The sequence below is a fragment of the Rhinopithecus bieti genome, unplaced genomic scaffold (assembly GCF_001698545.2).
Source record: "Rhinopithecus bieti isolate Rb0 unplaced genomic scaffold, ASM169854v2 scaffold_23816, whole genome shotgun sequence".
NCBI classification, from domain to species: Eukaryota; Metazoa; Chordata; class Mammalia; order Primates; family Cercopithecidae; genus Rhinopithecus; species Rhinopithecus bieti.
Window position 1 is genome coordinate 1,107,534 of NW_016811019.1, and position 24,228 is coordinate 1,131,761.

At 44.5% G+C, this 24,228-nt stretch overlaps 2 protein-coding genes across 7 annotated transcripts in view; one reads left to right on the forward strand and one right to left on the reverse strand.

The window, feature by feature from the left end:
• Positions 1-169: 169 nt before the first annotated feature.
• Positions 170-21,222, forward strand: FAM228A (family with sequence similarity 228 member A). Of its 6 annotated transcripts, XM_017893362.1 has the most exons (9): positions 179-292; positions 582-685; positions 2,616-2,684; positions 3,936-4,127; positions 8,147-8,234; positions 8,354-8,504; positions 15,998-16,139; positions 17,888-17,999; positions 20,956-21,074. In XM_017893362.1, exons 2-9 carry the CDS (start codon positions 593-595, stop codon positions 20,967-20,969), a joined length of 861 nt encoding a protein of 286 aa, XP_017748851.1. In that variant the 5' UTR covers positions 179-292; positions 582-592; the 3' UTR covers positions 20,970-21,074. The 6 variants fall into 6 exon arrangements, 5 of the variants coding, with proteins under 5 accessions (XP_017748854.1, XP_017748855.1, XP_017748851.1 ...); XM_017893361.1 differs by lacking the exon at positions 17,888-17,999 and having other exon boundaries at positions 20,956-21,222; XM_017893364.1 differs by lacking the exon at positions 17,888-17,999 and having other exon boundaries at positions 3,936-4,052; positions 20,956-21,222.
• Positions 21,223-23,228: 2,006 nt separating this feature from the next.
• Positions 23,229-24,228, reverse strand: part of ITSN2 (intersectin 2) — a 152,851-nt gene continuing 151,851 nt past the window's right edge. Inside the window, 1 exon segment of the mRNA XM_017893367.1 lies at positions 23,229-24,139. Coding sequence (XP_017748856.1) covers positions 23,982-24,139 — 158 coding nt within the window. The 3' untranslated portion in view covers positions 23,229-23,981.

Here is a 24,228-nt window from a genome sequence, read left to right on the forward strand (position 1 = left end):
GCCCCCGAGACAGCCGTGGAGGGAGGGCGAGGGCCAGGCGCTGGGCTTCATCACTGCGTTTCCGTTCGCTGTGAAATCAAATGGCGCCCTTCCCTTTCCCGGGACGTCGGCGTCACCTTCCAGCTGGCGTCGGGGCAGCACGCCGGGGCACGCCGGGGCTGGCGGTGGCGCATCGCCCCGACGCGCGGGCTCGCGGGCTCCTTTCTCCGTTGCCGTTCCAGGACGCGGCCGCGGGGGAGCCCCACCGGCACGGAGCCGCGGGGCCTGCGACCACCCCCGGGGCTGCCCTGAGGTGGGGCCCGGGGAGGCCTGCGGGCCTGGGGGTCTCAGAGCCCAGGGAGGGCCGTGGCAGGGCCAGGGCGGCGCGGCCCAGGGGAAGGGCCCGCTTTGGCCCAAGGACGACACGGGAGCGGGTAGCCGGGCCTGTTGAAGCGCCCAGGGCGCCGAGGATCCCGGTTTGTTGGGTGACTCGACCCAGCTAGAAAGGGGCCGAGCGGGATTCGAACACTCCCTGAGCCCACAGGCCTAGCTCTCAACGGTAACCGTCGTCCTCAGCCTCAGTTTACCTTTTCTTCCCTCAGGGATTCTGTCCATGGCTGCCACCAAAACTTGGATTTATGATGAACATTTCAGGCCAGAAAAGTTAAGAGAATGGCCGGAGCCCGAGTCCGTTTCTTTAATGGAGGTGAGAGAACGTGGCTTTTTGAGACGTCATTTTGGCGATGGGACCCCTCGAGTCTGGGAACTGTTTATCTTAATCTCGCTTCTGTTCTCAGGATTGGGACAGTGCCCGGTTTAAAGCAGGCGTTGAAGGGGAGTGTTCCGGGCTCAGATTTGGCCGAGAGTGTGGCCAAGAGTGTTCCCGGTCGCCAGCCTGGGGACTGGTGCACCGACGGGGGCAGGCGGGTGGGTGAAGGCAGCAACCCCAGCTCCCCGGCAGGAAAAGCCAGGTCTGGGCTTGCCAGTCAATTCTGCTTTAGGATCTGGTAATGATTTTCTCATAAAGTTTCATTATTTTGTATCATTTTGCCTCGCCGTGAAAAACTCTTGGAAATTTCCTTTGTTTTTCCCCTTTTGCCCTAGTGGCGGTCGGAGTAGTGAGAGGCTTAATTTTCTGTGTGTGTACACACAGAAAGCCGTGGATTTCAGAAGTGCTGCCGCAAATCATGACCTTTTCCTTATATTTCCTGACAAAATCACAAAGAAGAGCCATCAAAGACAAAAACAGTTTAATTTCTTTAAACAGAAAAAGATTATTTGACAATCTGACTCAAGAGTGTACATAACATTTGCTAACAGTCTTACTAGGATGTTCTTTAAGAAGGTGACTTCCCAAGATGCTTGTCAACGTGTTTCTGCTTCTCCAAATAAATAAATAGATTGATTCTAAATTTATATTGTAGTGTCAGGATACATGTTTAATTGTTTTACATACTTTTCAGTTACCATCTTCTTTTAATTAAAAAAATATTTTAGAGACAGGTTCTTAACTTTCCTTTTTGAGATTTCTCTTATTCACAGATTTGGTATTTGAATTTGGGGTTTAGTTGTGATACATTCAGTGTGGCAGAACAGAAAGAAGAATCAGAAATTGAATAACAGTTCTAAGAACCTTTATCATTTTTCATCAACAATTTTTAATGTACTAGTTTATCTCTTCCAGATACTGGATTTTTATTGCCTTTTCATTTGTTCACACTTAGTCCTGTAAGAATAAAAGCTAGAGATTAGTTCATAGTGATCCAACTGAAAAAGCCCTAAAGTGGTGATTAAAATGCATCAGCTTTACCCAAACTCATAATGGAAACAGCAAGTCCCTAGATGTGGATGATATTGATTGGAGGCCATGAGCTCCCACTAATTAGCTCTGAGACTCTGGACTAGTTGAACTAAAGGGAATTTTCTGTGGTTTTTGACTTATGAAGAGATCTAGCAAAAGGCGGAAAACTTCAAGGGCTCTTTAAAACACACCTACTGGCTGGGTGGGGTGGCTCACACCTATAATCTCAGTACTTGGGAGGCCAAAGTGGGTGGATCACTTGAGGTCAGGAGTTCGAGAGCAACCTGGCCAACATGGTGAAACTCCGTTTCTACTAAAAAATACAAAAATTAACTAAGTGTGGTGTCACGTGCCTATAATCCCAGCTACTTGGGAGGCTGAGGCGGGAGAATCACTTGAACCCGGGGGGCTGAAGTTGTAGTGAGCTAAGATTGCACCACTGCCCTCCAGCCTGGGTGACAGAGCCAGACTTTGTGTCAAAAAGCAAACCAAAAACAGCTACTGAATGCCTGAAAAGAGGATTCCTTTAGTAAGCTTTTTAGTGCTTTAAAACATAATTTAATAATATACTATCAGGGATTTGTTTTAAAATAGTCTGGGTGGGGGGGCTGAAAAATGAGATTTATTAGATGATTTAAGATTGACTCAGAATTAATCACTCTTGAACCTGGTTGATGGGTTCATGGAGAATGGGTTTAGAAATTTTCCATGTATTTATGTTACACAATAAGCCTCAAGATTTACGCTAAAACTATTGGGTAAAGTACACTGAGTTTCGTCATTGTAGTTTGTTTCTTCAGGATTTACAGCCTAATATCCAATTCTGTAATTTTAGGTATTAGCTAGAGAAGACATTGATGAAGCAGTACGTGCAATATTATTTAGAGAAAATTCTGTTGTGAAGGTAAGAGTTGGCTCCACGCTGCATTCTAAGTGTGTTCTAGGGGAGCAAGAGTGTGCAGAACGACATGGCCAAGAGTCATGTCACCATGATCCAAGAGATTCATTTTGCAGGGGGAATGAGGATCCTGTAATTTACTTGTTTGTACTACATGGATCTGAGGTCATGCCCGCTTCTTGCAGGATCACTAAGAGGTCCCTAATCCCACTTGGATCTGTCCTGAAGGGATCTGAGAAACTGTCCTAATTGCTCCTTCTCTTCGTCCTGGTACTGAATAGAAACTCTTTCCTAGTCACACTTGCCTCTTTCTCATGTGTTCCCACGTTGCAGTGGGGATGTAGAAAACCACTAGAAACAAAATAAGCTTTTAAGGGTTATGACCAATCAGTAACTGATAGTCACTATGAAATTAGCTTAAGGGACATTTAATTTCAATGAGAGAGATGGAGTTATAATAATACTTTGGGAGGCTGAAGCAAGAACATTGCTTGAAACCAGGAGTTTGAGAGTTTGAGATCAGCCTGGGCAACATAGTGAGGCCCCATCACTATAAAAAATTTAAAAATTAGCCAGACGTGGTGGCATACACCATAGTCCCAGCTACTCAGGAGGCTGAGGCAGGAGGATCGCTTGAGCCCAGGAGGTTGGGGCTGTAGTGAACTGTGACCATGCCACTATACTCTAGCCTAGGCGACAGAGTGAGACCTTATCTTTTAAACAGACAAAAAAGAATAAAGCTTTGACATTTGAATTGCGATTTACAATTTATAAAGAAAGTGCACATAAATTCCCATTTAAGCATCCAAAGAGATAGATGGGATTACCTCTCTTTCACAGGCCAGAGAGAGGTGTCACAGTCTAGTGTGCTTTCTACTCTACCAATTTTGTCACAGACTTTCCTGATGGTGAAGGCTAGACACAGGATGGGTGACCAGGGAATGCTTGGAAATCCTGAAAAAGAAACAAGAGTTTCATGAGTTAGGAATAACTTAATCTGATTCATGAGTTAGATGTGGTTTAATCTGAAGGCACAGTTGTGGTTTAGAAGTTTATGTGAGTTCTTCTGCTCTGTGTTTCCAGCTTCTCTTACTGTACTTTATTCTGTGCTTCAGTTATCTTATACTGGGGCTTTGCAACCCAAATGTGGCTGAGAGCTTAGTAGTGGGAACAGATGTTTTTTTCCCCCTTACTCAAATGACAATAAGTGAAACATTTCTTTATAATTTATTTTCCTTGTTTGTATCACTTCACTAGAGATTGGATACGTATTTTCAGCATCTGGATACTTTTAAGGAAAGAAGAAAAGAGATGTTACATAAAAAATGGGTTGAAAACGTTGCAGAGCCTCTTCAGCAGAGAATTATGGAAAAAGTAATTTCATATAAAGGGCTTAAAAAAAGGAAACAAGAGAATGTTGAATATTATTTACAGCACAGACATAAAATGGTACTGATGTTTTATTTTTCAAATAAAGTATAATTTGAAGAGTTAGTCTAACAGTTTCACTGGTTATACAAATAGTCTCCAGCTTATTTTTGTATTTAAGATGAGTTCATTGAATTGTGATACACGTACTGCTTTCTTAAGCCTGAGGTTGGAGGGGATAGGAGTGTTGACTTGGAACTAGATTTGTCAGGAATGATTTTATGTAGATGTTAATGGAGTTACTGTGGCTTAAATCATAAGGACATTTATCATTTACTTCACAAGATATTGAGAAGTAGGTGGTCTCGTGTTAGGTTCTGACAGCATAACAATGTCAGGTTTTTTCCTATTCTATTCTGCTATCCTTAGTATTTTCAGTTTATCCCCATCATTCTCACATTTGCCTGATGGTTGCTTATAGCTCCAGACATTAGGTCTTCATTCAGGGCAGGAAGAAGGAGGGGTAAGGAATGGTACCAGGGGCCTCTGCTCTTACACTACTCCTTTGCAGGAAGCAAAAAGAGTCCCCAGAGGCCCCTAGTCAGCTTTCCCTTAGGTCTGTTTGGCCAGGACTGGGTCATGAGGCAAATCCTAGCCATAAGCAGAGCCTGGAAAGCCACTGTGGCTTTCTCATCTCTCTAGTAGGAAGTGGACAAAGGAGAATGCTATTGCATGGCTGAGTTAGCCAACCGGTAGGTGTTAGGACTAACAGTTTCTAAACTCTGTTCTACAGTTTGGCTTTACAAAACAGCAAAATTTGGTTTCTTAATTTGAAGATTCTTTTGATTTTGAGGTCAGGACTCTCTCTCAGAATTTAGGTCTATCTATTTGCAGTACCAAATACAAATCTGTTAACTTCAGGTGTGCACTACTGGATCTTTCTTTCTTACCTCCACATATCTAGTAGATATCTAGAGTAGTGGCTGGGTGCAGTGGGTCACCCCTGTAATCCCAGCACTTTGAGAGGCTGAGGTGGATGGATTGCTTGAGTCCAGGAGTTTGAGTCCAGCCTGGGCAACATGGCAAAAACCTGTTTGTACCAAAAAAAAAAAAAAAAAAAAGCCAGGTGTGGTTCTGTGCACTTGTAGTCCCAGCTACTTGGGAGGTTGAGGTGGAAGGATCACTTGAGCCTGGGAGGCAGAGGTTGCAGTGAGCCATGATCGTGGCACTGCACTCCAGCCTGGGTGACAGAGTGAGACCCTAGAGTAGGTTAGCTGAAATATTAGAACATTTACGTATATTTACTGAGCACAGTTTCTGAATATTTACCTTAAATACGTTTTCCTACACACTCTTAAGGGGCAGAGCTCAAGATTGAATCCAGATCTCCAAAGTGCAGAGTCTTATATTTGTGTCCAGAAATGTGATTTCATGGGTATAGGGAGGAAGATCTTAGAAATGGCATGTGTCGAAGTCCAAGTGATTTTGAATGTCAGTAAAGTCATTGTAAATCAACTGTATGAGCTGGGTTCCCAGAAAACATACAGCTCTCAGGCAAGAGAGGCTGTGCTTAAGAGTGGGAAGCATCAGAGTCTTGGTCCATCCTGTCCTTATCCTGTCATTCCTGATGTCACACTGTTGAAGGGACAGTCATCAGTTGCAAAACCTTTAGAAAAGAGTCTTGACATCACTTTATAGGAAGAAAACTGGAAAGAGGTGGGGTATTTGGCCCAAGGAAAAGACGACACGAGGGGGAATGAACCTTTTAAATATTTTAAAGGCAGACATTAGCCGATGAATTAGATGTATAGAACTAGTGTCTGTACCTGCAAGTTACAAGGCAGATTTAAACTCAACCTAAGGGCAGACTTTCTTGAGGTTAAAATTACCAAAAAAAGTACCTGCCTCATGGAACAGAAAGTTCTCAAAGGCCCATGGATGACTTCAGACTAAAGTTAGATGATTACTTCTCCCAGAAGGTAGTGGAGTCTCATTGCAGTCTAAATTACTTCAGCAGTTTCTTCCAACTCTTTGAAGCTATGCTTTTATATAAAAATGAAATACAGTATTTGACTTTTATAATATGAATCTCGCAAAACAGTTTGTATCTAGTGATTTTTCCTTTAAGTATATTTTATATCTGAAGGAAATTATATGTGAAGACCGTTATAATCCTGAAGTATACAATCCCTTTTTAAATTTTTTGAATTTTTCTTTGAGATGGAGTTTCGCTCTTGTTGCCCAGGCTGGAGTACAATGGTGTGATCTTGGCTCACTGCAACTTCCGCCTCCGGGGTTCAGGCAGTTCTCCTGCCTTAGCCTGCCAAGTAGCTGGGATTACAGGCATATGCCACCACGCCTGGCTAATTGTTTGTATTTTTAGTAGAGAAGGGTTTTCGTCATGTTGGTCAGGCTGGTCTTGAGCTCCTGACCTCAAGTGATCCACCTGCCTTGGCTTCCCAAAGTGCTGGGATCACAGGTGTGAGCCCCTGGGCCCGGCCTACAATCCTTTTATATGAAGAAAAACCAAATTATAAAAGGGTAGAGCAGGTTTCTTTGGTTTTTTATTCTTAGGAGCTCTGGAGTTGGGGGAAACCTAGTCATTTTAGAAGTCTTGTAGTTATTCTCTATTTAAAAAAGTCTACAAAAGCATTTCCTTTGAGTTTTAGAGTAGTTTAGACTCCTGTGGAATTTACACTGTGCACAAGGCACGGATACGTGTGATCACTTGTTCATTCATTTACTCACATTCAGCAAACTTGAAGCACCAGAAGGAGAGAGAGAGGTGTGGACAGCTTGTGCAGTGGAGTGCGGCGAGTGTCACAGAAGTCAGCACAGGGATTATGGGATTTGGGAGGGAATACTCCTTTCTACCGGAGATACAGGAGGAATTTCAGCACAGGCTGCCCGTGAGAGCTCATACTTGAGGTTGTAATGAGTCTTCAGATTTTTAAACCGCCAATACAGGAGTTAAAATTGAGAAATGTAGGTTTCAGTTTTTCGCTCCCATGCAGCAGAAGTAGCTACCTGATATGACTATTACTTTTTTAAAAGATATGTATGGCTCTGAAGGTGGAAGCGGTTTCTTTTGCTTCTCCCAGAGAACCAAGCCAGGTCAGTCATATGAAGATGAACAGATTCTTTTGGTTCTGGGTAGAATGTCATCATCTGGGGTGCTGGAGGCAGTACATGTTATGCTGCCTGGTTTATTCAGTAATTGCTTACCTAGCACTTCAGTCCAGCACTGGGATGAGTGCTGTGGGGGAAATGGAGGGGAAAAATAGTCCCTCTGTCTAAGGCTTATCAGGAGCGGGGAGAAAAAATACTTCTGTATGTCCCTACCCTTTGACACAAACTCATAGCTCTGGTCACCTGACCCTCTGTTCTCACAGACCCTTACAGACCAGTCGTCAGCTTCCCTAGGAGACATGTGTCCTCCCAGGCTGGGTTAGGAGCACTGCCCCTGCTCCTACAGGATCCTGAGCTGGCTGGCCCCTCTCAGGACTAGATTGTCACTGTGGATGACTAGGCTGTTCTAGACTAGGAGATCCTTGAAGACAGGATCTAGCCTGGATGTGGCACACAATGGCAACACAAATATTTACTGGCTGATGCAGTGACACAGTAGAGCACTTAACAGAAGTGCATCTCTTCCATCTGGGCGGCCCTCCCTCCCTCCCTCAGTTCAGCCATTTAAGGCTCTGTGCGACATCCTCATCTGAGGTGATGCCCTTCCACTGCTGTGTAGATTGGCACATTCCTGGGCCTTTCTTCTCAGCTGCTTTGGTGTACAGTAAGGGCATACTTGCATGCTTAGGTCAGACTTTATTTATTTAAATTTCAACGTTTAGATTCGGGGGTATACATGTAGGTTTGTTACATGGGTATATTGCATACTGCTGAGGTTGGGGTGCGATTGAATCTGTCACCCTGGTAGCAAGCAGAGTCCCGAATAGGTCGTTTTTCAACCCTTGCCCCCTTCTGCCCTTCCCACTCTTGTAGTCCTCAGGGTCTATTGTTCCCATCTTTATGTGGAACACATTTTAAAAGCTTAATACAGACTGCACTCTGGTCCTCAAAGAGTCTCATTTTTCTTGTAGGTTACAGTCCCACCATTTGTTGATCCTCTGTTTCAAAGACAGCAAGAGGTGGATGAAGAGAAGAGAACTGGTCTTCAATGTGAGACAGGTGCTTTGTGATCACTGGGCCTCATTTTTTTGAGACTGCTATTTGTCCAGTGACTTCTCACTCCAAGAGCAACTGGAGTTCTTGAAGAGTGTTGATTTTGATTTTTTATCTTCCTGTAGGAAAACGACATTCCATCAAAGAATTTAAGGAAATAGAGAAGGCCAGGCTGCATGCCAGCTCACCCTACTTCACTTTCACTTCACACCGTGTGATTCCAAAAGAGTGGCATAAAGCCTCCGCAAGAGCCAGGACTCAAACTTACAAATACAGGTACAGATGAGCAGAACAAATATTTGTTTAACTTGCAACTTCCTTTATTTCCTACTGAAGCTCTTGTAACTAGTCACACTTCTGTCTTTTAGTAGTTTATAGTTTTATTATTACTATCATCACATTTGTATTATGAAATATATGTAGAGGACAGAATAAAACATAAACAGCTTAACAAGTCCCTGAGTCAGTCCTGTGGAATCACCAGCCATTTCAAGAAAGGGATCCTGCCCCCTCCCAAGGCAGTCTCCTCCCTGCCCCAGAGCTCTCTTCACTTTATAAGTGTTCACTTCCTTGCTCTCCCTGTGGTGTTATCAACTAACTTTGTGTCCTTAAATGATATAGTTTATCTTGCATATTTTTGAATTTCATATAAACAGAACCTGAAAGCATTTATTCTTTTATGACTGACTCTTTAAAAACATCTCTATTAAGATATAATTTACAGGCTGGGCACGGTGGCTTACGCCTGTAACCCCAGCACTTTGGGAGGCCGAGGCGGGCGGATTACCTGAGGTCAGGAGTTTGAGACCAGCCTGGCCAACATGGTGAAACCCCATCTCTACTAAAATACAAAATTAGCTAGGTGTCGTGGCAGATGCCTGTAATCCCAGCTACTCGGGAGACTGAGGCAGGAGAATCACTTGAACTCGGGAGGCAGAAGTTGCCATGAGTTGAGATCACGCCACTGCACTCCAGCCTGGGCAAGGCAACAGAGTGAGACACGATCAAAAAAAAAAAAAAAAAAAAAAAAAATGCAACTTACATACCATAAAATTCATCTGTTGGGGGTTTGTACATGTGTAGTTCATTGTGTGACTGCTTTTACTCACCATTAAGTTTTTCAGATTCCTTTCTGTTGTTCATATAGCTCCAGTGTGTTAACTTCTATTTTCAGAGTGTATTCTGTTGTATTTGACTATGCCATCATTTAGGCAATCCACTGTTGTGGACATTTGGGTTGTTTCCACATTTTGGCTATTATGAACGATCCAGTTTGGTATTTTGGTTCCCACAATCTACATTTATTATTTATTTAGTTAGTTAGTTTTGAGTCGGAGTCTCACTCTGTTGTCCAGCCTGGAGTGCAGTGATGCGATCTCAGCTAACTGCAACCCCCGCCTCCTGGGTTCAAGCAGTTCTCTGCCTCCGCCTCCCAAGTAGCTGGGATTACAGGTGGCCGCCACCACGCCCAGCTAATTTTTGTATTTTTAGTAGAGGCGGGGTTTCACCATCTTGGCCAAGCTGGTCTTGAACTCCTGATCTTGTGATCCGCCCGCCTCGGCCTCCCAAAATGCTGGGACTACAGGCGTGAGTCACTGTGCCTGGCCCACAATCCACATTTCTTAGGATATATACCCCAGAGTGGAGTTTGTTGAGTTGTGGGATAATATTAAACTGTTTTGCCAAGAGACTGTTTCAGTTTACACCCCCATCAGCATGGGGGAGAAATACTGTTGCTTCTCATTCTCCTTTACCCTTGGTGTATAATAAAGTAAAATAATAAAAGTAAAGCTGGCAGCTATATAACAGCATTTTTCACGTTATCAGTGAAACTGAGCACTTTTCATGTCTTTATTGGCTGTTGGGTTTCTTCATTTGAGAAGCATCTGTTCGAGACTTTTGGCATTTTTTTTTCTGTTGGGATGTTTGGTCTTTCTTAACTGATTTTCCTTATACTGGCTATAAACCCTTTTTCAGTTATTTGTGTTATAAGTATCTTTTCCTATTTTGTGGGTTGCATTTTTACTCTTCCTAATGGTATTTTTTAATGAATAGATATTCTTAATGTTGATATAGTCAAACCTATTTTTCTTTTCCTTTATAACTAGTGCTTTTATACATTATTTTAAAATGTCTTTTCCAAAAGCTGTACAGCCTTTTTTTTTTTGAGACGGAGTGTTGCTCTATCGCCAGGCTGGAGCACAGTGGCACGATCTCGGCTCACTGCAACCTCCGCCTCCCGGGTTCAAGTGATTCTCCTGCCTCAGCCTCCTGAGTAGCTGGGACTACAGGCGTACGCCACCATACCCAGCTGATTTTTGTATCTTTAGTAGAGATGGGGTTTTACCATGTTGGCCAGGATGGTCTCTATCTCTTGACCTCATGATCTGCCCACCTTGGCCTCCCAAAGTGCTGGGATTACAGGCATGAGCCACCATGCCTGGCCTGCTTTTATAGTTTTGCTTTTCAAATTTAGGCTTATAATCCAGTTAGAATTGCTTTTTGTATATATTTTATGTGGGACCCAGTTGAATTTTTTCCCTTTAATGACACCCATTTTCCTCAGTACCATTTATTGAAAATATAATTTCCCTGCTGTTCTGCAGCGTAGACTTTTATACAAATTCAGTGCTGTTATGTATACTTAATTTCCAGGTTCTCCATCCTTGCCTATTTGTTTACTATAGCTTTTTAATGAGTTTTGATACCTGGTAGAACAAATACACCAATATATATTTTATAATTAGCTCAAGTTTCATGTAGACATACACACATACAAACAAATTCCCAAACAAACAAAAAAGTAATGGCAGAAACCACAATTACTTTTGCACCAACCTAATGCTTGAGATTTCGATTGGGATTGTATTGAATCTGTAGATCAATTTAGGGAGAATTGACATCTTTACAATTTTGAGTCCTCTAATCAATGAACATGGTATCTATCTCTCCATTAATGTGGGTCTTATTTTATGTAAGGGAGTGGTTCTTAATCAAATTGATTAAGAAGCTGGCAATGTTTGGAGACATTTCTGGTTGTCAAGGGCGTGGGGTTCTACAGGCATCTGATACGGGACATAGGGCAGGGATGTGGCCAAATATCCTACAACAAAGAATACTCAGCCCCAAATGTCAGTAAGTACTATGGATAAGAAACCATGTCTGAAGGTCTTATAGATCTTTGTTTAGATTTATTCCTACTTATTCCTATTTTATTATTATGTGTAATTTCATTTTCTAGGTAATTATAATGTATAGAAATAAAAATGATTTCATATACTGAATTTGTATTTGGCAACCTTGCTAAACTTTATTTTGAGTTCTGACATTTATCTATAGTCTTTTGGATTTTCTATGTACACAATATTCTTTTTATTTTTTTGAGATGGAGTCTCGCTCTGTCACCCAGGCTGGAGTGCAGTGGCATAATCTTGGTTCCCTGCAACCTCCGCCTCAACCTCCTGAGTAGCTGGGATTACAGGTGTGCACCACCCCACCTGGATAATTTTTGTATTTTTAGTAGAGATGAGGTTTCACCATGTTGGCCAGGCTGGTCTCGAACTCCTGACCTCAGGTGATCCACCTGCCTTGGCCTCCCAAAGTACTGGGATTACAGGTGTGAGCCACTGCGCCCAGCCCACAATATTATCTTCTAATAAAGAGAATTTTATGTCTTGTTTTCCATTCCTTATACCTTTTATTTCTTTTCCTTACCTTACAGTACCAGTTAAGATCTCTGGCACAAAGCTGAAGTGGTGAAAATTGGCTTCCTTGTGCTATTTTTAAAGGGAAAACTTTTGGTGTTTTTTGTGTTTTACATTATTTTTAGATTTCCATTAATAAATTAAGGAATTCATTTTCTTAGTTTGCTATGAGTTTTTTTTTTTAGATCATGAATAGATTTTGACATATATTAATTTTTATGCATTTATTAATATTACAGTGTTTTCTCCTTTGTTCTGTTAATGTGGACATTTTTATTTTTTATTTTTTGAGACGTAGTCTTGCTCTGTTACCCAGGCTGGAGTACAATGGCACGATATCGGCTTACTGCACCCTCTGCCTCTCAGGTTCAAGTGATTCTCCTGCCTCAGCCTCCTGAGTAGCTGGGATTATAGGCGCCCACCACCATGCCTGGCTAATTTTTATATTTTTAGTAGAGAAGGGGTTTCACATTGGTCAGGCTGGTCTCAAACTCCTGACCTCAAGTGATCCACTCACCTTGGCTTCCCGGAGTGCTGGGGGATTTATAGACGTGAGCCTCTGCGCCCCTTCTGTGGAAAATTACACTGACTCATTTTAAAAATATTTTATTACAAACATTTTCAAATGCTCTGAATGTAGAGAGTGCAACACATTCCTATGTACCTATCACCCAGGTTCAGCAGCCATCAACATTTTGCCGTTCTCTCTCTCTCTCTCTCACTTTACCCCACTTTCCCTTTTGTGCTCACACTTTTGTGGGAAAATTCTAGGTCTCAGGTCATGTCATTTATACTCTACTATGTACCTCATGACAAATAACACAGAAATATTGTTTCCCAGTTTTCATAAATGTGCATCTGCTCATGAAAAATCTGTTTGCTTTAAGACATCTTTATTTCCCTTCTTTTTTCAACTTAACTTTATTTTTCATAACAAATTTTATGTTTACAGCAGACTTGAGTGGAAAGTACCTAGAGAGTTCTCATACACCTCCTGTCCCCCACCAACACAACCTCCCCGACTGTTGACATCCTGCACCACAGTGGCACAAACTACATTATCACCCAAAGTTAATAGTTTATATTAGGGTTCCACTCTTGGCATTGTACATTCTATGCTTTTTGACAAATGTACAATGACATGAATCCATCATTCTGTTCCAGTGTCACACAGAATAGTTTCACTGTCCTAAAAATCATCTCTGCCCATTCATCTCTCCTCCCCACTAACCCCTAGCAACCAGTGATTTTTTATTTTTTTATTTTTTTACTTTTAATTTTAATTTTTATTTCTTTATTTTTTACTGTATCCATTGTTTTGCCTTTTACACAATGTAATGTGGTTGGAATCATACAACATTTAGCCTTTTCAGACTTCACCTTCATTCTTAAAGGATGTTTTCAGGATTAAGAATGTTAGGTTGGCAGTTATTTTCTTTCAGCATGTATCTTATTGTCTTTTACTCTTTCAATTGAGAAGTCACTTGCTAGTCTTACTGTTGTTCCTTTGAAGGTAATCTGTCTTTTCCCCTGAATGCTTTTATGATTTTCCCATTGTCTTTGATTTTTTGTAGTTTTACATGATGTTTCTAGATGTGGATTTCTTTTTATTTATCCTGCTTGGAATTCATGGGTCTTCTTGAATCTGTAGGTTAATGTCTTTAGTTAGTTCTAGAAAGTTTTCAGTTATTTTTTCTTTGTTACCTCTGCCATATTCTCCTCTCCTTTCTTTTGGGTACTCTAGTTAAACATATTTTAGATTTTCTCACTGATTCTGTCTCTTATCATTTTTGTATATTTTCTATCCTTTTTGTGTTTCCATGTGTGGTTTCAGATATTTTATTATCTCTTTTGTTGTGTCTGTTTGTTGTTAAAGCCATCCATTGAATTATTATTTTCAGTTATTTTATAGGTCTAGAATTTCTCTTTGATTTGTAAATTAGTTATTTTTAGTGCTAGCATACACGTGCAGGTTGTGCAGGTTTGTTACACAGGTAAATGTGCACCTAGGTGATCAACCCATCACCTAAGTATTAAACCCAGCATGCATTAGCTATTTTTCATAATGCTCTCCCTTCCCCCTCCCCACCCCTCCTTGATTCTTTTTCAAATAGGTTTTGGGGAATGCTGTCTGTACTTGGGGCCTGGAGAGTTCTGTCCTCCATTGAGAAACCAAGTGCATTGCTTGACTTGCCTATTAGGGGGAGGGTGATGTTGAGAACAAGGTTAAATACCCATCTGCCAGGACATCAACCAGACCCGAGGAGAAAAAAATCCACCAAAGATGCTAGAAGCACAGAGGAATCAGTCTCTATGCTGGTACTTAATATTGGTGACCTGGTATTTAAAATGCTCCCACAGAGGAAGGCAAGAGTTAGAGATTGTCAACTCATTCCTGAAGGCTCTCCCATCTCTGGAATTGTTTTTAAAGCTGTTTAGTGATTTTAAAATTCTTATTTTTGATGGTAAATTTTCTGTTTTTTCTTCTTTATTTATTTCGGCAGGACTTTTAGCCTGTGCCGACTTCTATATTCTACACAAACGTGGAAGTCTGTTATACTCTCTCAACATTTTGTTTTCATTCCCCATCCTGAGTTTTGTTGGAATAAACAGTGCTACTTTGTTTCTGCTTCCCCTAGTGATTTTGAAGTTTTATGTATTATTTCTGGTTTTATGGTTCCTTTATCATTTTAACAAACATTTTTATTTAAACAACAGTAATTACACAACCCCCCACCCCCGCAACAAGACAAAGGTTTCACGTTGCTTTGTTGGCGTCATCTCCCCTCTGGCTCCTCCGCTGGTATTCTTCCTTCAGGCTGGTCTCCTCCAATCCATTTTCCGCCCAGCAGCCAGAGTGGTCTTTTTAAAGTGATCAGCACTCCTCCACTGGAACCCTTCAGTGCCATTCCCCTTACGACAAAGCCCAGGCCCTCAACATGGCACATGAGGCACCATCTGGGCCCTGCCACCCTTTCCGGCCTCAGCCCAGAAGTCCCATCGACCTAAAGAAAGGAAAGATTGATTAACCACAAAAACCTCTGGCTCAAGTCAGCACATTCATAACTCCCTGACCTGCCAGGCTGTTGCCTGCCTTTGCTCCCTCTGTCTGTCACTGGCCATTCCAGTGCAGGCAAGAGGGCAGTTATCACAGGGACACAGAACTCTCCAGCACCCTACTGGCCCTTTCCTCCATCAGCAAGCCCCTTGAGGGCAGGGACTGTGTCTTACTAATCTTGGTGTTCCCAGCACTTAGCTGGAGCATAGTAGATCATGAATAAGTGGTTGTTGAATGAATGAATGGAGGAAGAAAAGAGAAGGCTTATTTCCCTCGATAGGGCTAGGCTTCCTGGGGCAGAAATGATGGCAGCCCTGGTGAAATTCCTCCGGGAAGATACACCCAGAGGATGCCTCGCGTGGCTATTTGATGAAGTAAGAAAAGGACTTGACAGTACGTGGTGAGGTGAGGCAGAGACCGTTTGATTACAAAAGCCAGAGTCTTTCTCAAAGGAAAGGTGAGAGAGGGGCTCCATATGTTAGAGAGCACCGGTATGTCATGGAAGCCAAGCCAGGAAGGGAGCCAGGCTGCTCGGGGGACCGACTGGGAGGCTGGAGCCAGGCTGCCTCTTTGGGGCTCTGTGGCACTCAGCATCACTTCTCTTTGTGAACCTGCTCCGTTTCTCTATCTTTGCACACGGGCTTTCTGTGCTTTCCTGTGAGTGCTGGCAAGTGGAGGCGCCGTCCTGCCTGACTTTCTGGTTTAAGCACTCAGAGGCTGCCTGGAAGCCCCTTTGTCCCAACTACAGCAATAGGGATTGAGGCTCTGGACCTGGTGCCTCAGCCATGGCTGGGGAAGGGTCCCCAAGTCACCACCTCCGTAGGAATTGGGCCAGCAGAGATACGGACTGGGCAGGCAAATTGAGGCACAGCCACCAGTGATGGCTGGTCAGTTGTTCCTTCTCAGAAGTGACGATTGAGTTCAATACATTAATCTTCAGAAACTATTTGATGGTACAATTCCATCTGTGCTGAATCGAGACAATTTTTTTCTGCTTTTCTTCACAGTCCTGAAAAGCTCATCTGTGCAGACAAGGAACAGAAAAGAAAAGAGAAAAAGACCACCGACCTAAGTCAGGCTGCATTTGAAAGGCAGTTCCTTTCCTCAAAACTCACCCAGAAGAACAAAGTGGGTGAAAGGAAGGGTCTGGTAAGCAGAGGCCTGGGGCGGGGCTGGCATGCAGGGCTTTGCAGCCCCCACAAGCAGCACATACTGGTTCCAGAATGAGCCACCGCCATAGCCCTCCCTGTCAGACAAACACCCAAGGGCGGAGGAGGCATGGCCCAAGAAGAAGGACGTGAAGAGGAGGAGGGAGAAATGGCAGGTGGCCTCGGGCTCAGCACTGCAGCTCTGACAAGGCCCCTCAGGCGGGGAAGCCTTGTATGAAGAAACTCAGACAAGTGGTAAATGTGGGACCTGGACCCCACTTCCTGGAGACAGATCCTGTCCTTCCAAGGTGAGGGCCAACCTGGCCACAGGGGCTTTTCCCCCTGAGATTTCTTCAGCGCCTTTGCCTGGAGGCCTTTGCCCTTTTGCCACTTTCCCGCCATTTTCCACTTACTCCATCCAAACTGCACCAAAAATCATGTTCTCTTTAGTCCACACACAACAGGTGGGAAGTTTTTGAAATGAAATTTATACCAAAAAATTAGAGCAAGATGAGATTTTTTAATATTTAAAAGATATTTTTATATGTAAGAATTTTCTGAGTACAGATTTCTTATCTGGAGCTCATGGTTCATTTGACATGGTTTTCAGCTCCTGGTCTATTTCCCCTTTCATTCTCTCTGCCACGCCCCGTACCCTGAGGCCTGAGGTGCAGGACCCTCCCAGGGAAGGCCTAGGGGCCTTGGGCTGGGTACCTGACAGCATCACTCCCACCCCTCACCACCACACACACAGGATGGGGGACTGCTGCTGCTCTCCAGCCTGTGAGCCTGGATAGCTATTTTGTGACCCAGCTCCTGCTCAGTCCCATCGCTGTCCCCGGTCTCTCCAGGGAGTAGGGGATTCTCCATCTGTGGTAAGTTACCTGTGACTCTTCAGCAGTTTCCTCTGAGCATAATTATATCTGAGAGCACAGGGGGCTCCTCATTCCGTATATTTTTCAAATATTCAAGATGTACAACGTGATGCTTTGCTATAAGTATTCATTGTGAAATGTTCGCCACAGTCAAGCTTGTTGACATACCCACCAGCTCACATTTACTGTTTTCGTGTATGTGGTGAGAATACTCACGATCTACTCTCTGAGCCAATTGCAAGTATATGTTATTAGTAACTGTAGTGTCCGTGTTGTCCAGTAGGCCTCTAGAACCTACTGTTACTCGTGGAGGGTCTTTACTATGAGTTGTCCAGGTCCTTGGCATTTTGAACAAAGAATTGACCAAAACACAGAGTAGCAGAGGAATGAAACGCGGGGAGCGAAGCAGCGAAAGCAGGGATTTATTCAAGAGAGAAAGCGCTCTGCAGGGTGGGAGCGGGCCCAGCAAGGGCTCATGGGTGTTAAGTTCCCTGTTTGAGGTTCTTATCTGCTACTCCGTATCTGGATGAAGGATTTGGTCCCTGGCTGATTAAAGGCTGAGGTGAATTGGTGCCCTGTGCAGATGAAGGGATGGTCCCTGCGTTGCCTGCAGCTAATCCAGGGCACTCTCCCTTTCCATCTGAGACGTTGTAGGGAGAGTAGGCTTTGATCCTTTGCTGCTCGGCTTGGGGACAGGGGGTTTTCCTTTTGGTTCCGCTTTCAGAAGTGTGTTAACTGGCCTCAGGTTCCCTGCCCCCAGACCCAGGTGTTTTCCTTGTGATCCAGCTTTGGGGAGGCAGCTCGAATTGGCCTTGGGTTTCCTGTGCCCAGACCTTGCTGTTTTCTCAGACCTTGCTGTTGTCCCTGTCTCCAGACCCTGTTCTCCAGACCCCCTGTTCTCCAGACCCTGTTCTCCTGCCTCGATACTTACCATGGAAAGTTTGTACCAACACCTGTCACCTCACTGCACCCACGCCCTGACTCTGGTAACCACCCTTCTACTGTTTGGTTGGGTTCGACGTCTTTAGATACCACATATTATTACAGGAAGGGGGTCCTGATCCAGACCCCAAGAGAGGTTTCTTGGATCTCAAGAAAGAATTCAGGGCCAGTCCACAGTGCAAAGTGAAAGTAAGTTTATTGAGAAAGTAAAGGAAGAAAAGAATGACTACTCCATAGAGAGAGCAGCCCCGAGGGCTGCTGGTTGCCCATTTTTATGGTTATTTCTTGATGGCATGCTAAATAAGGGGTGGATGATTCCTGCCTCCCCTTTTAGACCATATAGGGTAACTTTCTGACTTTGCAATGGCATCTGTAAACTGTCACGGTGCTGGTGGGAGTGTAGCCGTGAGGACGACCAGAGGTCACTGTTGTCGCCGTCTTGGTTTTGGTGGGTTTTGGCTGGCTCCTTTTTATTAGCTTGTTTTATCAGCAAGGTCTGTATGAACTGTATTTTGTGCTCACCTCCTATCTCATCCTGTGACTTAGAATGCCTCACCGTTTGGGAATGCAACCCAGTAGGCTTCAGCCTTATTTTACCCAGCTCCTATTTTAAGATGGCGTCCTGGTTCACACACCTCTGACAATATGAGATCAGGCAGTATTTGTCTTTCTATGCCTGGCTTCTTTCACTTAGCATAACATCCTCCACGTTCACCTATGTTGTTGCAAATGACAGGACTTCCTTCTCTTCTCAGGCGGGTTAATGGTCCGTGGTATGTGTACCATATGCATTTTCTTTACCAGTTCGTGTCAGCGGACACTTAGGTTGTTCCCATTTTTTGGCTATTGTGAATAATGCTGCAATGAACACGGGAGTGTGGATATCCCTTCAAGATAGTGATTTTATTTCCTTTGAATATATGTATATATACCCAGAAGTGGGATTGCTGAATTGTATGGTCATTCTATTTTTCGTTTTTTTGGAAACCTCCATGCTGTTTTCTGTAATGGCTGTAGTAATCTACATTCCACCAACAGTGTACAAGGGTCCTGTTATATGTAAAGTTTCAGTGCCACAAAAGAAATAGCACTCGAATATAACATTTTCTTTTTAATTCTCAGCAAGGCAAGGTACTTCTAGTTATTGTTGTTGACCAACTAAAACTGGTAATGGCTATCTAAATTTACTGTCCCCATTGTGCTCTTTTTTTTTTTTTTTTTTGAGATGGAGTCTTGCTCTGTCACCCAGGCTAGAGTGCAGTGGCGTGATCTCGGCTGACTGCAAGCTCCGCCTCCCAGGTTCGCGCCGTTCTCCTGCCTCAGCCTCCCAAGTAGCTGGGACTACAGGCGCCGGCCACCACGCCTGGCTAATTTTTAGCAGAGATGGGGTTTCACCGTGTTAGCCAGGATGGTCTCAATTTCCTGACCTCGTGATCTGCCCGCCTCGGCCTCCCAAAGTGCTGGGATTACAGGCGTGAACCACTGTGGCTGGCCCCAAGGCAAGGTACTTCTGGATAGAAGGTGCGCCCTTACAGATGAAACAATGGTGAGCGCACACTTGGACAAGGGAGGAGAGGGGGTTCTTATCCCTGATGCGCATGGCCCCTGCTGCTGTGTCGGTCCCCTATTGGCTAGGGTTAGACCGCACAGGCTAAACTAATTCTGATTGGCGAATTTAAAGAGAATGACGGGGTGAGTGCTTTGGTGGGAGTCAGGGCAGAGCAGGTAGCAGATAATTGGAATGAGTTAGGGTGGAGGAGGTGATCAGAATGAGTCAGGGTGGAGCAGGTAATCGAAAAAGGTTGCTTTACGAGGAAGTTTAAAAGTAGAAGCCAAAGAGTTGAACATACTGACATATTCTTTGAAAAGAAATTTAGAACTCTTACCTAACAGTCCCACACAAGCGAACACTTGTGATCTTTCGACTTTTTCCTAATCAGCCTAACAGGTGTGAGGGGACATCTCCTTGTGGTTTTGATTTGCATTTCCTTGATGATTAGTGACGTTGGACATTGAGCACCTTTTTATATACCTGTTGACCATTTGTACATTTTTTGGGGGGCGGGAGGGAGGCTTTGGAAAAATCTCTGTTGAGGCTCTGTCCCCGTTTTTAAATTGGGTTATTCACTTTTTTCCTATTGAGGTGAATGAGTTCCTTATGTATTTTGGATATTAACCCTTATTTGGTATATGGTGTGGAAATATTTTCTCCCTTTCTGTAGGTTGCCTTTTTGTTTTGTTTCCTTTGCTGTGCAGAAGCTTTTTAGTTTGATATAGTTGCACTTGTTTATATCAGATCTTATGTGACTGTGGTCAGTTCTACCCTTAATGGTTGGGTGGACTACACTAGTAGACCCAAGTGAACTGAGGTTTAAATGCAGTAGCAGTTAAGTTTTGCTTATGTCCCAGCACGTCCCAGTGGGTCAGCAGGCTGTCCCTCCTTTGTGCGGTCTTTTGGGGCCCTATCTCATGGGCCTGTGTCATCTTCAGCACCTGGCTTCCGAGGTTGCCCCAAGAACTCATTCCTGTCAACCTGAAAGGGGAAGAGATCGTGGATGAGTTCTTCCTGGGAGTCAGGTGTATGTGGGCCGGGCTGAAGGCGGTGTGTCACTTCCTCTGATGTTCCCTGGGCTAGGACCCAGTCCCATGTCTGTCCCTAACTGTAGGGTGCAGGGGCACGGGGAAAAGTATTCCATGGCTGGTCTGTCCACAATGGCAGAACATTTTGTGGACATCTGGTCATCCCTGCTGTACATACCACAAAAAGATTAGTTCTTTGTGGAGTTCAAAGATACAGACAGCCTTGTCTGAGAGTTGCAGGAACCAGAGTGAGTGAGAGAGAGAGAGGTAAAGCAAGAGGGCTGGCTGGAAACCTGCCTGAAACGGGGGTCTCAGCTCCAGCAGGAGGGCTGAGTGTGGGGCAGAGTCAGCGGGGGTCCTCCCTGCACGTGTAAGCCCCGCATCCCTGCACCACACTTAGCCCTTCTCTTCTGTTGCTAGGTTTTAGGAACTAGACAGCAGAGACCCCGCTCCTGGGCTGCTGGGGACAGCCAACAGCCCAGGGGTCCTCAGCCTGGAGGAAGAAGAGTGATGACAGCTGAGGTCCTAGGGCAGCACCTGGCCTCCCTGCAGAAGGTGGCCAGGCAGGGCCACCCTTGGTACTGAAGTTTGGTGGACTTGACTTGGCAGTGTCTGTTCAACAGTTAAAATACTCTAAACATACTTTCTTTCTCTAGAAGTGGAAATAAATTGCAAGAAATACTCAAAGCACAGTAGTTCTTGTTTATTGAGCTCCTGTTGTGAACCAGGAGCCCTATGAGGTACTTTGTTCACTGAAAAGTTGTTGCAGTAAGACAATATTATCCTCTCCCAACACACAATGCTCTGAGGCTTGGTGAACTGCTCAGAGGTGGCAGTCCCCTAGCTCAGAGGTGGCAGTGTTCTCTCAGGCCAGTCCCTCAGGTGCCACATAGCATGTTTATCCCCCCCTCACGTGCACTCAGACTTGATCATCAAATTGCTCAGAATATGGGTTGCCTTTAAGAGAGTGGAGTGCCCCTCCCCCGCCACAGCACCTGCTCCTGAAGAGCACTGGAGGGAGCTGCTGAGGGGGTCCTCAGCAGAGGGGAGATGTCTGGGCGCATGAGGCACATATGCCAGGTCCTGCTGGGGTAGAGGTATATGGACTCAGGCAGTACAGAGACTCAGGGGGTACAGAGTCTCGGGGTATGGAGAGTCAGGGGGTATGGAAACTTGGGGTACGGAGACTCGGGGGTACAGAGACTCGGGGGGTATGGAGACTCAGGGTATGGAGACTCAGGCACATCCCATATCCTCCCAAAAGTCAGGCCTACATTTGATTTCTCAAGGGGCAGGTGTGTGCTCCTAGGCATAAGGGGACAGCTGGAGTGGCCGGGTGGGCTGACGCCCGTGTGGTCCGTGGTTTCATAGAGGTTGTCTGACTCTGGTCCTGAGGCTCCTCTGCCCTAAATCTGACCAGAGTCCTCTCATATCTAGCAGTGGAGAAATGGTTCTCACCACAGTGAGGCTTACAGTCCCTGCAGCCCTGGGAACACAGGGTCGTTCTGTAGCTCTCGTTCCAAGTAAGCCTGGAGCTGGTTTTGAGTCATCAGGGGCAGCCTTGCTGCTGACATCAGCCCCAACCCTAGAGACAGCCAGCAGTTCACTCTGTTCCATGAGACTGGGCCTGACTAGCCAGACTTTCCCATAAGCAAAAGCAATATTTCAGTTGTTTCAGTTTCATATATCCAGTGACATCTCTTACCTTTTTTATGTCTGTGTTTTAACCGATCAGTGCCCAGGATCTATAGCTGAGTGAGTGAGTGATGGATTTTTAAATCTGAATGTGCCGGTTCTGTTTCCAGTCCTTTGTCCAGCGATTATGTTTAAACAGAAGCAGGGGCTAGGGTGGAGGCCCAAGCCTTTGGGACATTTTAATCCTTCCTGGTGCCTCCAGCTGCCTGGAGACCTGCTCCCTTAGAAATCAGGGCCCTAGCAATCCAAATTATTCCTTCTAAAAGATATACCTGGCCGGGCACAGTGGCTCATGCTTGTAATCTCAGCACTTTGGGAGGCTCAGGCAGGCAGATCACTTGAGGTCAGGAGTTTGAGACCAGCCTGGCCAACATGGTGAAACCCCATCTCTACTAAAAATACAAAAATTAGCTGGGTATGGTGGCGGGCGCCTGTAGTCCTAGCTATTTGGGAGGCTGAGGCAGCAGAATTGCTTGAACCCATGAGGCGGAGGTTGCAGTGAGCCGAGATCGCACCACTGCACTCCAGCCTGGGTGACAGAGCGAGACTCTGTCTCAAAACAACAACAAAAGGACAGATCTTTTCCCAGTTTTTACTAATTAATCAGGGGGTTTAGTGTCTAAGACCTTTGTGCATTTCTTTACTGTAAGTAACCCTGAGGTTATCACTCAATGAGGCAAGCTGAAGGACGCAGAGGGTCAGTGGCTCCCACTGAGATCATCCATTTCACCCATTAAAGAAACCCAGCACCCGAAAGACAAGGTAGATTCACCAAAGTCACAGAGCAAATTAGTGGCAGAGTCAAGATGAGGTGCTGGGTCTCCTGACCTCATCCTCACTCTGTCCTTGGTTTTTCCCACGTACCAGGAAGGAAACTTGGTTTCATTATAGGCAACTTCTGAAGGTACCTTTTAAGAGCCTTTCATCTGGCTGAGAAAATTAAAAAGAAAAAAAGAAGCTTTCATATAGAAAGTAAATCAGTCAGACTTTGACAGAAGTTCCATCCATAAACATATGTCTTTATTCTTTCTGTACATATTGGCAATGATAAAGCTTAAAGATGCATGTCCTATGAAATGCAAAAACAATGAATTTACATAAATAATTTATACTTCAGAAAATTAAAGTTGAAAAATATTTTCCACATTATTAGAGTTCACAGTATTTAAATCAAGCTTTCCCACTTATACTCCAGACTATATTGTCTTAGCAGAGAGTGATAAAATCTAATCAGGAATAAAATGATCAAGTTTCTGTTTTTATTCAGTGCACGAGTAGACGCTATTTCAGTATCAGGCTGTGCAAGCGTCGAGGCTGTAGCCTCTCATCCTGACCCTTCCCCTCCTGAGTGGCTGTGACCCAGCAGAGGTCACTGGCGTGGAATGGTTACAGCATCACCAAACCACTCCATGGTGGACACATTCAACCGAGCGGTAACGTCTGGTGGTCTGATGCCTCATTTCCATGTAATACTTTTTATAGCCCTGAAAATGGAAACCTTGGCATCTAAACACAGCTGAACATGTGAACACTAGGACAAGGCACTGTACTATGGGGTTTGGTTTCTTTTTAGGAAAGGTGTTTGCATAGATTGCTAGCTATTTAGTGTGCAGGAAAACAGAGCCCCCAGCGTGCATGGCTTTGTGAGGGGTGAAGCTGCATGGTGCTCCCTCAGCCCTGAGAGAGCGCAGTCTCTCGTTCTCCAGCCCCAGCCTTGTGGGCTGTCCCACTGGTGCTGTTCTTTAGAACCCCTACAGGAGAGTTTTTTGCTCAAAAAGCTGCAAGTCAAAGCGGACCCAGACCTCCCCGGTGGGGACCTCGTGCAGCAGCAGTCGGCGGGTCACAGGGCCTTTGCTTTCCTGTTCTGTTCGAATTTTTGCCACTGGAATTTCAGTACGACCCAGGAAATCTGGTGAATAAACATAGAGTCAGATGTCTTTCTTCTTTATAAAATCATTAAAGAGCTACATCCGTAAGAGTGTCTGAAGTAGGATTCAT